This window comes from Coregonus lavaretus (genome assembly GCF_964263955.1).
Source record: "Coregonus lavaretus genome assembly, chromosome: 37".
NCBI lineage: Eukaryota > Metazoa > Chordata > Actinopteri > Salmoniformes > Salmonidae > Coregonus > Coregonus lavaretus.
Window position 1 is genome coordinate 10,240,987 of NC_140024.1, and position 15,323 is coordinate 10,256,309.

At 45.0% G+C, this 15,323-nt stretch overlaps 1 protein-coding gene across 2 annotated transcripts in view; it reads right to left on the minus strand.

Annotated features, from left to right (window-relative positions):
• Nucleotides 1-5,586, minus strand: part of LOC311111432 (protein CBFA2T3-like) — a 45,166-nt gene extending 39,580 nt beyond the window's left edge. For both annotated transcript variants that reach the window (XM_084154148.1, XM_084154147.1), the window contains exon 1: nt 5,299-5,586. In XM_084154148.1, coding sequence (XP_084010274.1) covers nt 5,299-5,516 — 218 coding nt within the window. In that variant the 5' untranslated portion in view covers nt 5,517-5,586. The remainder of the gene's footprint in view (nt 1-5,298) is intronic.
• Between the last annotated feature and the right edge of the window lie 9,737 nt (nt 5,587-15,323).

Below are 15,323 nucleotides of genomic sequence, written 5' to 3' on the forward strand. Positions count from 1 at the left end.
ATATCTGCCATGTTCATCTGGTTTCACTAGCTGAGAACTCTACACCTGTGTGCCCTTTACACTTTGTTGCAGACATGGAGGAAGAGGGGTAGCCTACTGAAGACAAAACAAACACTCTCCTCCTCACCTCTACTATGTCTATAGAACAAACAAAGTCAATCAAGAGTACACAGAGACAGCTGCTCTCCAGTGTGTCCTGTCTCACCATCCTGTCAGGTGTCCTCTCAGATACAGGTAAGGGGAACTGTCTAAAGGGGATGAGTTGTTTCTGTGTATAACTGACCATTTCGGATGTCGAACAGGTTATACAGTTGGAGGTAATCCATCACAATGATAATTGATATGATTAGTGATTGGCCACAGACCCATTACATTTTAGTCATTTAGCAGACGCTCTTATCCAGAGCGACTTACAGTTAGTGAGTGCATATATTTTTCATACTGGCCCCTGTGGGAAACGAACCCACAACCCTGGCGTTGCAAGCACCATGCGCTACCAACTGAGCTACAGTAGGACCAGTAGGAACAGGGATCTCGATCCGCCATTATAACCGAGCATAAGGGACTGGAGTGAGTGTGTTGTGGCCTAAAATGATTGCTTTCAGTTGGGGCGAGAACTGATAAGGTATATTGTACAGTACTTGCCATTGCAAAAAAATGTATCTTCATGACAGCTTCTCTGATTCTCTACCATATCAAAGCCTGATCCATCCAGAGAGCAGCCTTAAGATGAATCAGAGATCCTTCAGCTCTGTCTGTCTCACTCAGTGAGTTGGAAACATATTCAGGCCAGGTCTACCAAAATATATAGGATTTCTCGAGAAAGAGAGAGAGCTAGTTGTGTGTTGAATATACACCAATCCATGCATTTCTGAAGAGAAACACTTTTTCAATATTTACCTTGGCTGTTTTAATAATTCAGCCACCAACACTATAACTGGCTACTGTGCTGCATTGGGCTTAGAATGGTGGGAGAATTAAACACACACACCCAGACATGCGTACACACCCTCACACACTGCCCAATGCAAGTAACCCATCAGAGTCCTATCAGGGATTCCATGTGGCATTCTGGGATTTGGGTTGTCAGGGAGATGGATTGTGGATCGTCCCAGTACTTGATGGAGTGTTTATAGCCCCTCTCCCTGTCCTGCTGTGGAGTTACAGCCTTACCTGTCCTGGCTCTGCAGGTCCATCTGAGGGCCACACACACTGTGTGTGTGTGTGTGTGTGTGTGTGTGTGTGTGTGTGTGTGTGTGTGTGTGTGTGTGTGTGTGTGTGTGTGTGTGTGTGTGCGTGTGTACAACTGAACGTAAAGGTATGTTTTAGATTTAATTGAATATCCTTACGTTTTATTTTTACCTGGGTCCTTTTGTTTCATTAGAGGCAATAATATAGGATGTTGGAGAGGTGATGGGTGGGTAGGGGGGACCATGAGTGACAGTGTGTGGGGCATGGGGTGAAGCCAAAAAGGATTCCTGTCACCATGATAGCATTATGATTGACGGCGTGCTATTCTCCTCTGGGAATACGGGCAGACGACTTGTCAGCTCCCCAAATGACAGCCCCTCATTCTTTTCTTAATTTTGTCTTTTGTTGGGTGATGTGTTGGATGGGATGACCCTCCATGTGGCGCGTCTGATAACTCATCCCCACAACAGAATCACAAGGTGGGAACTATATTTATCTCCCTCAATGAACTGAACTCCCTCCTTTCCTGACACTCGTCCTCAGAACCTGACTTCCCTTTGATGGCATTAATGAACACAAATGGCCCGGCTTTGTCTGTTCTCTTTCTCTCTCCTCTTTCTCCCTCTCTTTCTTTTGTTCTCTCCACCTCGTTGCATTGCCTGTATCTGATGGTGGTGGAGGACTGGTCTGAGATGCGCAGGGTAGATTGAGGGGCTGATCATTGTGTAGGTATGGTAATGATGGTCTCTGTGACAGACTGGGGACATGGGGCAGCGGAGGCTCTGCAGGGAGAGAATTCACAGAGGTCTGGACTGGAGCATTTCCTCCACTCACACATTGTAAATCCTTTCGTATAGCTCCAGTCACAGCCTGGCTGGCGTGTTGAAAAGAGATAAGGCCACTGTGCCTCCCGCCTGAAAGGAATGCAGCTCCATTGTGCTCTGCTGCTTGGATTCACATTCAGTGGACGCTGTTATTGAGTTGCCATTAAAGGCAGCAATGTAAAAGTAAGTTATTTTGGGGAGAAGCGGTTAAAAGAAAATAGTCTCTTTCTCTCTAAATGAAAAACGTAACATGCTCAGGATTATACAGTGTGTTTGTTACTAGGCTTTCTGATTTAACCCATTGCACCGGTGTGGCAATGTGAAAGTGAAATCAAATCAAATCAAATTGTATAGGTCATATACACATATTTGCAGGTGTAGCGAAAGCTTTTCGCAATAGAAATATTCACATCGTTGTTTTTGACACTCACATTGAAGTTTGATATTTTGAGATGATATGACCGTGGAAGCTGTGTGTTATCTGACAGCTTTTATATCAGCGTCATGAACGTCTTAAAGTAATCTTTAAAGTCATCAGATGATGCCTGAGAATATAAAACACACGATGTGAGAGACAGACAGAGAGCTCCTCTGCTGTAATGTAGCATGGCGCAACGGATCATTAATCCATCTACTCAAGCACACATTTGATGCTGGTTTTACAAATTGCATCCATAGACCCTCTGACATTCTATTTGCAATCGTGCAGTAAAGTGGCCGTTCAATCCATCGAAGCATGATGGGAATTTTAACTCAAAATGACGCTCTCTTCAGTATTCTCCTACATTATGTTTAATTCATAGCAGGGCCAGAGGACACACAGAAAGAGGTGACCCTGAGGTCAGTGGTGGCTGGTGACCAGCCCTGCTATAGGATCAGGAAATAGCACCTCGTTAAAGTGAAGTGTTTACTAAAGAGCAGGATGCAGGAACAGGAGTGGGCAACCGTGGAAAGTTCTCAATTTACCCTGTTTTCTGTTTGCACCTGAATACATCCGCATGTATTCAGGCAAGCAATTGTGTCCACATTGGCATGCAAGAGAGAGAGAGGAAGAATGTGTGTGTGCAGACAGTTGGTAGTGCTGGGACTGAAGATAGCAAGGAGAGGGGCATGATGCACTGTATCAAGTTGTGAACATCTGTTCCTCACAGAAACCGCAAAGCTGGTGCAGAGGAAATAGAGAGGAGAACTGCTCTCTCTATCTCCTGTCTCTCTCTACCCTCCCCCTTCTCTCCCCCTCCCCTCTCTCTCTCTCTCTCTCTCTCTCTCTCTCACATTCTCTCGCTCCTTCTATTTCTCGCTTTCTCATGATGATATCCGTCACAGACTCATCCCCCATCATCCTTGTTTTATTCCTATCTCTGTTAAGAGAACCAATATGTAATACAATCCAGTTGTGTAATGGAGGATGATAAGGTTGTTGATAGAGACAGAGAGGTAGAGGAGAATATATGTCAACCTTGGAGCCCGATGTCCTCAACACATGAGTAGCCATTGAAGCGAGTTCACTGTAAATACATGAATGTCTCTCATGCACATTAAGCATATGACTTTCTCTAGCCATGGAGGATTAGGAAGAGCTGAGCTTTTATGAAACCTATGATAGGAATAATCCAAAGCTTCGTTGTGATTTCATTCCACCTTTTCCCTCAAAGTCTCTGTCTAGATTCAGTCTACCCCTCCATCCTCCCTCTCTCCCTCCCTCTACCCCCTCCCCCCTCTCTTCCCCTGTCCTCCCCCTCTCTCTGGCCCTGCTGTGAGGGTGTGCTGGTGTTGGCGGGTGGCAGTTCCTCATTGTGGTGTGCTGTGTGCTGAATGCGCGGTGATAAGACACAGGGAGAGGAGCCAGCGCGCCGACATATCCCTGCCACTGCGGTTATCAGCCGGCGCAGCTGTGCCTGAGCGCTGCGACATCTGCTCCCTCACAGGAAGCCTGCACCGCGTCTCATAACGCCTCACACACACACACACACACACACACACATAGAAAATATCACAAGACCATTACCATTATGATGCCTGAATGGTACCCCCCCCCCCCCCCCCCCCCCCCCAAACAGGTAAACTACCTGATCAGACAAAAAGTGTTGTTTATAAGGACATTGGTTCCTCCCTTGAACATGAGGCAAGCCTGACGGATGGGGCCAGCGTTTACCTCAGTTCTGCTGGGTTTTTATCAGAGAATTACAGGGGATGCTTATGACTAAGCCTAATTATAAAGTGCTTATCACTGAAATGTTCACAAAGCTCATTACTGCCAAGAAATGGAAGCTGCCGCAGGTAATTCACTATGTTGGGTATTAGTCCTCCTCTAAGACGGCACCCCTTTTGAATATTTCGAGTCTATAAAGTACAGCTTTAATGTCTGATGCTTTTAATGCATTTCTCAGCTACTGGCCTCACTGATTTGTGAAGTTTTTACCTAAAGGCACTACACCAGTTTTTACACTACTTTAAGAATCAATTACCAGATTTTAATTTACATTGTTGACAGCGTGTGCTTGAAAACAGTCAAGCGATCCTGTCCTCTCAGTGTTGAAAGAATGGATTTGAGAAAGGAAGAAAGTATGAGATTAAGATAACAACTCTCCCATTTCCTGAATGTTACACCATATTTTTCCCTTAACCAGTGATGCTGTTGAGTGTGCTAGTCTGACAGCTAGAAGCTAGCAGACAGGAGCGGGATGGGGAAGTGAGGGGAGGGGACCCCACTAACCTCACTAACAGGCCTGATGGGGTCAGTAGTGTCTCTCAGGGTCCTGACCTGGGCTTGACAATGAATGAGCCTCACTCAGCATCTCCAACCCCCCCCCCCCCCCCCATAGCCCCTCAGAAACACAATAAAAGGAAGTGTGCCCCTCCAGCTGCCAGGGGAAGCACAGAGAGATGTCCCCATCCTCAGGTCCTCACCAGCCTGAACCCCTTTCCCTCCCAGTCCACTTGGACACATGTGCCTTCTAATGTCTTTACAGTGTAGGTTTTAACAGCAAACTATGCTTTCAGTAAATGAGAACAAGTTGGTGTCTGTTTTGACCTTGAAAATCTAGTGACAATTTGTAATATGTTTCACCATAGTTACAGGAGCTACAGTAGGAAGCTAATTTCCATGTCTTGTCTGGAGCATGTGGTGCTAACTCAACACAATCTGATTACACATCAATCACTCCAACTTAATGAGAAGAAATGACAGCAGGAGTTTCTCCACAATCACTCGTCACCGTAGCGCGCTGCCAACAGAGGCACAGCCTGTAGTGCCTCTCATAACACAGAAAAGGATCACCACCTACCTTGGTTGGCTGTACGGTGGCTCCTGGTTGCCAGGTTGGGGTTGCCAGATTCCAGCCTGTGAGGGTTCCGTCTGTACAGCGTCCCCCTGTGACTGGTCAGCATCACCGTGGGAACCCTAGGAGTAGCGGTCAGATTGACCGAGGTGGATGCTGAGGTTGAGGCTCTCCGTGGGTCAGACGTCCTCTGCCGCTGCAGGTGGTCCTCAGCAGCCATGGTCTGCACCCCCCCCACAGCAGTAATCCACAACGTTATCCTCTCCTCTGTGTGTTTTTCAAACTGCCGACTGGTCAGGAGACACACTAAACCACACAAGTTGTTAGGTCTATCTTTCTTTCTTTCTGTGGTCAGTGTGTAGACCGGAGGGTTGTTGTCCTTTCTCCTGTGTGCTCAGGGTGCTGACCGACTGACTGACTGACTGACCGACTGACTGACTCATCCAGGCCTGGGGAGATCACAGAGGGATTCCTCTGGCTCTCATGATTAGAACATGAGCCCAGCACAGCCAGCGCACATGGCTGCCAGACAGAGAAAAAAAATTATTATTCTACCTCCCGCTCTAACAAGACTTTCTTCAAAGTTCCCCTTCCTTTTTACGTTATGCAGCTAACACAGTCTTCAAATGACTCTTCCTTTACCTCATACTTTCTTCTCGTCCACGACACGTGACTTCAGATGGATCGTGGCGCCACCAGTTGTTACATAGACTTGTGTAATTATCTGTGTCCGATGCTCTTTCTCTCCACCCAGTAGTCTCTCTCTCTCCTTCTCTTTCTTCGACTCACTCAACAGGAGTGTGTGAGGTAACAGTGTGTGTGTGAGTGGCAGGGGGAGGTCAGCTAGCCTCGACGCTCCTCGTTTCCTCCTAGTTCCGGCTAAGGGGCAGTGCACTGGCCTGAACCCTCCTCTAGTCCACACAGTGAAAGCAGAGCAGTGGCGCCCGTGTGAGCCGGGACTGTGTGCAACTATAACAGTGTGTGTCTGTGTGTGTGTGTGTCCTGTCCCCGCCGTGTGAAAGGGGTGGTTCCCCAGGGGAAGGTAAACAGTGCTGCTGGGTTGTGATAGCGGTAGACACCAGGCCTCGGCCTCCGTTGGGGCTTCCTTTGGCAGGAACCAGCTGTGTCTGTGGCCGGGCTGGGCAGCGCTGTCTTCCCTTTCCCTCCGGACACAGACAGGGCTCCTCCTGTTCCTAACACTTCCTCCCTACACCCTTCACCCTTCACTCCACCTCTCCTTCCCTCCGCCCAGCCAGCCCTACCCACAACACCACCCGCCCCAACTCTGCACTCTATGGATAGCTCTACCCCCCTGACACTGGCCTTAGGGGGGTTTGTTCACCCCCTGGTTAGATACTGAGGGTCCTCACTCACTGTGGTTCAGTCAGTCCAGACGCCATGTGTCCCCCTGCCCTGGCCTCTCTGCTCTGGTGTCCCAGTGGCGTGTGTTTGTGTGTGTGTGTATGTATGTGTGTGTATGTGCGCGCGAGCTCCAGCAGGGCCGAGTGAGGTCAAATCAGTAACAGGGGTTCCTCTGTGAAACGGCAGTGAGGGTACAGCTGGGAGCCCTCTGACCCCCAGCACAGAGCAGAGCACGGGGTGTGGTGTGGTGTAGCTGGGACAGAAGTGAGAGGGGATGTGAGCACACAGATGTGCCGTCCATCTGTCAGAGTGAAACCAGCACACAGATGGTGGACAGCAGAGTGGATGTGAGAGTAACGGGTGTGTGGGGTGGAGGGCAGTGTTCACTCATGTGACACATTTGGGACTTTGGAAACAATGAAATTATAGATTGACAGTCAGTTGGTTTCATTTCCTTTCTGTATTCTAGGTGCTTTCTATGTTAGATGAGCCTTTCCTGCCTCAACTGTGCACTAAGATTGAAGATTATTTTTGGTAAAAATACAGCATCAAAAATAATTTCTTAGTATATTCAAGCTTCTCCCAATGACATCATCCAATCTGATGGAATCTGCTTCCATGTAATATTCAGTGGAATTAATACATGTACCGAAGTTGGAATGTACTGTATGTATGCGTGTCCAGCATTTCTCCCTCCTCAACCTCTCATCATGCTGACCATCTCCACGGCTACATGTGATGATCAAAGAAGATCACTGAGTAATAGCATGTTCTCAAATCAAACCCTGGGATTGCCTGCTGAGAAGGAGAAGATGGCCCCATTCGATTAGTGTGTATGTGTATGTGGATGCTTGTACTCCTGTGTGTGTGTGTGTGTGTGTGTGTGTGTGTGTGTGTGTGTGTGTGTGTGTGTGTGTGTTAGGCTGCGGAGGCCCCTGCCTGCCTCCCCTACTCTCAGATGTTGGCAGGTATAAAATGAGTTTTTTTGGGGGGGGAGTGAGATAATGATTCCCACATAATCACTTTAGCCCAGCTCTGGCCCTGGCAGGTGCTATCGTGACCCAGCGGTGCTTTCTCTTCACAGATAAGGTCATGGGACTGGGGAGGGGGACCGGAGTGAAGAGAGGGTGGAACGCTGCATGGAGTGTTGGGCGAGCGGCTAGTCTGGCCTTATCTTCCCCAGCGGCTGCTGCTCGCAGCTCACAGGCCAGACTAGCCGTGTCAGAGAGATCCTTCTATCAGCGACATGCAGGCCCCTCTCCCCAAATTAAAACACAGCAGGAGGACGGACAAGGCCCTAATTATCACTTTACCCATGAATCATCAGAAGGGGAAAAGTAGAACTTTTGATAAAAAATCTATCTGGTGGAAAGTCATCAACTATACCAGCCTTATTTCAGAGGAAAGATTCTCTCTTTCTATTTTTGTTTACATTTCCCTTCTCATTTTCTGAAACTGGAGTTATGGTCTCATCTCTGGTAATGCATGCTCATCCTCAAAAATGTGGCCTGTCGCTTTAAAAACAGGCAGAGAGGAGACTAGAGGAACTTTGCACCTTTTGCATCGTGAGAAAGTCTAACAAGCCTCATGACTGCTGGGACAGAGCAAGAGAGAGAGAGGGAAGCAGCCATATGGTGGAAAGTCCTCCTGCCAGACACCTGACCACTTCAGAGTGGATGTACTGCTCACCTTTACCAAGTCCTTCCTTGGGCTTTTCCTGCCACAGGTACACACTGTATGGAACACTGGCTGGCTGGGGACTCTGGGAACACTGACTCTGTTTCTGTACTACGTCACTTTGTTTGTTTTTAGGTGTTCATATCTGTTGGTGAAAGGTTAGGGATTCCCCAGCTTTTTTTCAGGTCCGTAGAATGTAAACATACAACAAAACACATATTTTTCTCAACTTTACATTCTCTGTAGGTTTATAATAATAATAATAAGCCATTTAGCAGACGCTTTTATCCAAAGCGACTTACAGTCATGCGTGCATACATTTTTGTGTATGGGTGGTCCCGGGGTTCGAACCCACTACCTTGGCGTTACAAGCGCCGTGCTCTACCAGCTGAGCTACAGAGCACCACAGAGAGAGGTTTGACAGATGGTACATGTTAGTTCTTGTCAGTTAATTGTCAGCTTGGAGGTATGATTCCACTATGATGGCCTATCTTTCTGTCTTGTACAGTATGGGAGGATATTGTGAGTGTGTTTGTTGAGGACACAGAGAGCTATAGAAGAGGATTTCCCTGGGCTTATAGCCTTGGCATTGTATATACAGTAGTCTATGGACATCTCCTAAATAGCCCCCCGAAATATGGCAGCTGAGGCTCCTCCATCCTCTCTGTGGTGTGTTTATGTGCACCTGCTTGGCACAGACAGCCCCAGAAACCTCCGGATCTTAACCGAACTCTATAAGTTAAACCGTCCCCATCTGTCACAGCGCAGCCCCACACAGATGCATGCTGAGTTTTTTTTTTTACAGTAGACTTGGCGCACATTCAAGAACTGTCAAAGCGCACCTGCTAAATTAAGCGCGTTCTCATACACACATACCCACTCACCACACAAGCACATGCAGCCACTGATGTATATTTGCAGAGAATGTTATAGTGACCATGTTATTATATGCAAACATACCGTAAATGTTAACATGTTATAGATAACAGATGTTTATCCCATATACTATTTTCTGAGTGACAATTTTCATCAAAAAGCAGCATTTCAAGACAAATAGCAATTAGACTGTGATATTGGCATTTACTTGTTCTAGCATACTGTAAACTCTTAGAAAAAAAGGTTCCAAAAGGGTTCTTCTGCTGTCCCCAAAGGAGAACCCTTTTTGGTTCCAGGTAAAACCTGTTTTGGTTCCAGGTAGAACCATTTTGTGTTACCCTCTGTGGAAAGGGTTCTACATGGAACCCAAAACAGTTCTACTTGGAACCAAAAGGGTTCTACCTGGAACCAAAAAGGGTTTTTACCTGGAACCAAAAAGGGTTTTAGGTTCTAGATAGCACCTTTTTTTCAAAGAGTGTAATGTGCAGAAGAAGCATTTCAATGTTCAGTGTTTTATTTTGCTCATTAGGTCTGTTTACCATAAACCAAGTGCCCCAGTTGGCAAACAACTTCATAGTGTTGCTTTTATAGACAACCTGACATCTAACAAGCAGTGGGAGTAAAACCAAAACTACCACAGGTGTAGTCTCCTATAGTTCTCCCCACTCCTCCCTCCTTTCTCCTCCTTTCTCCCCCTTCTCCCTCTCTCCCTGTCTCTCTCCCCATCTCTCTCCCTCTCCCCCTCCCTCCCCCTCTCCCTCCCTCACATGGCTCATGGCATGCACAGCCGCTGAGCTGCTCTAAATAGGTGCCACCCTGAATAGGAGACAGATGGAAACGAAGGTTCCCCGCTGAGCGGTTCCCCTGCAGCTGTGCTGTGTTCCCAATGCCAGGGAGTGATGACAGCCCACCAAGGGGCACAGAGACACACGGAGACACACATCCTGAGTGCCATCACGCTCACTCACAATGCAAGGACCGACTGGCAGGGAGGGAGGAGGTAGGTTAACCCCTCACATGATCCCCTAACGACACCATACAGGGATACAGAGGCTTGGGTCGGGAGAGAGAACATTTTGACTACGGCACCACAACAAATTTCCCCCAAAACCATGTATAGCACCCTACCTGTGAAACAAATGAAACACTTTGTGTAAGCGCAACATGAAAATGAAACATGGATACATATATTTACACACAAATTGTCACATTAATTTCCTGATATATTTTGGATCTGGGTATCTGGGCTTGGTTGTCATGACATGACCCGACGCTTGAAAGACTTACTTTTTATCATTTTTTCTCACATTGCTGTCATTAACAGAGAATCTGTCTGTCTGCAGGATATAAGCCTACGTTAGTCCTCAGATGTGCTTTTTACAGAGAGCAGACCACTCAGACAGGAGAGCAGGACCCAGCTCGGAGCATACGGCAGACAATGACACAGAGAGAAAAGAGACACCCCTAGTCAGAATGTAACTGCAGCCAATTAGGCCGTTAGCCTCTATGACATATTGTGTACCGGCTCCATGAATATTTCATCAGAGGAGACTCTCCATAAAGGTCATTGTAGAATTTCCAAACAGAGAGACACCTGTTTTTATTTTAAAGACAGGGCTGAATGAATTATCCCCTCTCACTCTTTCTCGTTGCCCAGGTATTAACACTTTCACACTCAGGTTACTGGTATGAAAGTCTTCCCTCAAAGTCTAATATAGCCCATTAAGGGTTGCAAAAGGAGGGTATATTACTGGTAACTTTCTTTACCAGTAAACTACCAGAATGTTGGTATCTTTCAAGGATTTTATGTAATCTACCACAAGATATCTAGTGGCCCTTTTTGGTACTTCAGATTATCACAGGTGTTTGTAATTATCTCTGGCCCTCTGTGTGGCCTTATCATTAGGGTGACCACATGTCCGGATTGTGCGGGACAGTCCTGCATCCCGCAACCAAACAATCATGTCCCTCATTTTCAAAAATACATTCTAACACAAGTCATTTACTAAAAAGGTCGATTTGTTCCGTATTTCAGTCAGGCATTCCAACCTGTCTATTTTGCAGCAGAGAGAAAGAGGCGAAATGAGAGGTTTCACTCGCCCAAATCTGTCCAAAATAAGCCCAATGCGTTTCTATGGGCTTATTTTGGACCTAAGCTTTTTGTCTGACTCCAATTGTTAGGGCGAAGACATGAGCATCTAGTCATTATATACAGATCTCTGTTTGCAGTCACAGTGCACTTTTGACAAGATGTATATCATAAGGATGTGGTACTGGTGATGTTAAACACTTCTCCAATCGTTGTTGAGATCTGATATTCTGCGCAGCGCAAGACGAGAAGTAGGCCAATGTCATATCGTCAACCAATCACATTTGTTAAATCCTTTCGGTCTAAATTCCAGCTGAACTTGGAGAGGACAGTTAAAAAACCATGTTTCTGACCAAGAGCTACAAAAGTAAGTATACTGAACAAAAATATAATCGCAACATGTAAAGTGTTGGTCCCATGTTTAATGAGCTGAAATAAAATATCCACAACATTTTCCATACGCACAAAAAAAAGTATTTATCTCAAATTGTTTACATCCCTTTTAGTGAGCATTTCTTCTTTGCCAAGATAATTCATCCACCTGACAGGTGTGGCATATCAAGAAGCTGATTAAACAGCATGATCATTAGACAGGTGCACCTTGTGCTGGGGACAATAAAAGGCCACTCTATAATGTGCAGTTTTGTCACACAACACAATGCCACAGATGTCGCAAGTTTTGAGGGAGCGTGCATTTGGCTGGCAGACTGAAGGAATGTCCACCAGAGCTGTTGCCAGATAATTTAATGTTAATTTCTCTACCATAAACCGCCTCCAACGTCGTTTTAGAGAATTTGGCGGTAAGTCCAACCGGCCTCACAACCGCAGACCATGTTTAACCACGCCAGTCCAGGACCTCCAAATCCAGCTTCTTCACCTGCGGGATCGTCTGAGACCAGCCACCCAGACAGCTGATGAAATGGTGGGTTCGCACAACCGAAGAATTTCTGCACAAACTGTCAGAAACCGTCTCAGGGAAGCTCATCTGTGTGCTCGTCATCCTCACCAGTCTTGACGTGACTGCAGTTCAGTGTCGTAACCGACTTCAGTTCAGTGGGTGAATACTCACCTTCGATGGCCACTGGCACGCTGGAGAAGTGTGCTCTTCAAGGATGAATCCAGGTTTCAACTGTACCGGGCAGATGGCAGACAGCTTGTATGGCGTTGTGTAGGCGAGCAGTTTGCTGATGTCAATGTTGTGAACAGAGTGCCCCATGGTGGCGGCGGGGTTATGGTATGGGCAGGCGTAAGCTATGGACAACAAACACAATTGCATTTTATCTATGACAATTTGAATGCACAGGGATACCGTGACGAGATCGTGAGGCCCATTGTCGTGCCATTCATCCGCCGCCATCACCATGTTTCAGCATGATAATGCAAGGATCTGAACACAATTCCTGAAAGCTGAAAATGTCCCAGTTCTTCTATGGCCTGCATGTTCACCGGACATGTCACCTATTGAGCATGTTTGGGATGCTCTGGATTGACTTGTACAACAGCGTGTTCCAGTTTCCACCAATATCCAGCAACTTCACACAGCCATTGAAGAGGAGTGGGACAACATCCCACAGGCCACAATCAACAGCCTGATCAACTCTATGTGAAGAAGATGTGTTGCGCTTCATGAGGAAAATGGTGGTCACACCAGATACTGACTGGTTTTCTGGTCTACGGCCTCTTTCTATAAGGTATCTGTGACCAACAGATGCATATCTGCATTCCCAGTCATGTGAAATCCATAGATTAGGGCCTAATGAATTTATTTAAATTGACTGATTTCCTTAAATGAACTGTAACTCAGTAAAATCTTTGAAATTGTTGCATGCTGTGTTTGTATTTTTGTTCAGTGTATATAAGGTGATCAAACTGAAATGATATAAGGTGATTTTGTCAAACTTGTAAAGCTCTCCATGCTCATTAGTTGCTCATTTAACATATTTGCTGCTACTTCACCAAATCCGGTTTTCAAAGTCTCCCTTCTTAGCTGTTTTACATTCCCTGAGACCAACCAGAAATGTTTCCTTGGACAGTATTCCCAGATTTTCAGAAACAAACACACATTTGGTCTGTTTTCTGCATGACCAAATTTTGGCAAGGCAATTGAGGAGCCTATAGGCAGGCTTCAATTACTTTGTTCGGTGCAGCGGGAGGGGCTTTTTATTGATGTGGGCTACACTGTCCTGCGAATCTGCGGCAAAATCATCCCTTTGTCCCGCATTTGCGTATTTTAAATGTAAAATATATGAAATAATTCAATAAGATTATTTTAAAATTAAAAATAGAATGACAAAGCTGTAAAACATTATAATAAATATAAATAATCAACTTAGTGAATAACATTGGTGTTTAATATGAAGGTTTCAGCATGTATCACAGTTTCTAAACCCAGAGGCGCAACATCGCGAGACTTTCGGGAAAGCTTGCGAAACAGACTAGGCCAGGGTTTGCGGTTTGAGAAGTCAATAAGAGAAGTGACAAATTATTCCTTAGCTGTTCATTTTTATGAAATCTAAAGGCACAACCTAGATTCGAGTCAATGGCTTAAGTAGCTGAACATGTTATTACTCCAACCTCGTTAAAGTGACAAACTGACACGTTTTCATTTTCGTCAAAAAATAACTTTATATTGAAGGAGTGCCTTTGATTTGACGGCCTGCACATGTGCAGTTTGGAGCAAGACGATAGTTAGCTAGCCAACGTTGCCATAAAATCGCCTACAAGTGTGATCTGAGATTTCTATTGGAGCAGCAGTTTTAGCCTTCATACTGTACTGTCTTTGATAATATCCTTTATATTTATTTTACACAGTTTTAATTATTTTACTACGTCTATGTATTTGTTGTCAATGTTTTGGTGTCAAACTGGTGGCAGTTATTACATTTTACATTTACGTCATTTAGCAGACGCTCTTATCCAGAGCGACTTACAGTTAGTGCATACATTATTCTTTTTTATTTTCATACTGGCACCCCGTGGGAATCGAACCCACAACCCTGGCGTTGCAAACACCATGCTCTACCAACTGAGCTACCTCCCAGTTATGAAGAAAAGTCAATAGTTGGAAGAGTTGCAGAGTTATTTGTAAAATAATGCTTAGATACTTTTTTCATTTATTAGACAATTTTCTCTCGAACCATATGGTCTATCTATTAGAAACTCATGGACGATATGGACACAAATATAAAACATTTATACTATGTATTAATATATTTTTTACAAAGTTATTCAAGTATAAATTACCAAAGTTACAATAGATTGCCATAGATTGAATTACTAAAATTACAGAATATTCCTGTAAATTTGGTAAATTACCGTTAGCTTTGCAACCCTACCTTTGATTAAAGTATTTTTATTTTACAAATTACTTTTATCCAGTTTTCTTAAGGCTACTATTTCTAGTCTTACATACAGTATGTCTATTGAAATATGCTATGTTACTATGTGTTTTCTATTCAACATTATTACAGCACATGAAAGCCAGTGTTTTAGATTTGTATTAGGACCTCTGTGGATAATATTCATTAGCATTACATTTCAAACAGAGGCACGCACACTGTAGCCTGTGTCCACAGGCAATAATACTACAGTGGGCTATAGTAGCAGGAGTTGTGGTGCATATATTTCCTTTGTTGTACCCTCCTTCTCATTAAAAACAGTATTTTAGACATAGAGGTGAGTCTAGGGAGTCCTTTTATTTGATCTGCTTTGCATAATCCAATTCAATCCATCCTGTGTGTGAAAAAAATCAATTAACTCTCCTTAATTGGCCTGACATTGTGTACATAACTGTAACACTAATCAATACTGAAATAAGAAATGAAGCCAAAGACCATCTCATTATATTGATTTTTGGAGAGGAGGTCTAAATATTGCAGCGTAGGAATATGAGCCAGAGGTCCATAATGTGCACTGTATCTCCTTCAGTGAGAGCCTTGAAGTGAAGCCGACAAGGGCAATTAGAAGGAAGTTCATCCTATCTGTAAACAACAACACTATGAGGAAGGGAGAGATGAGACCTTG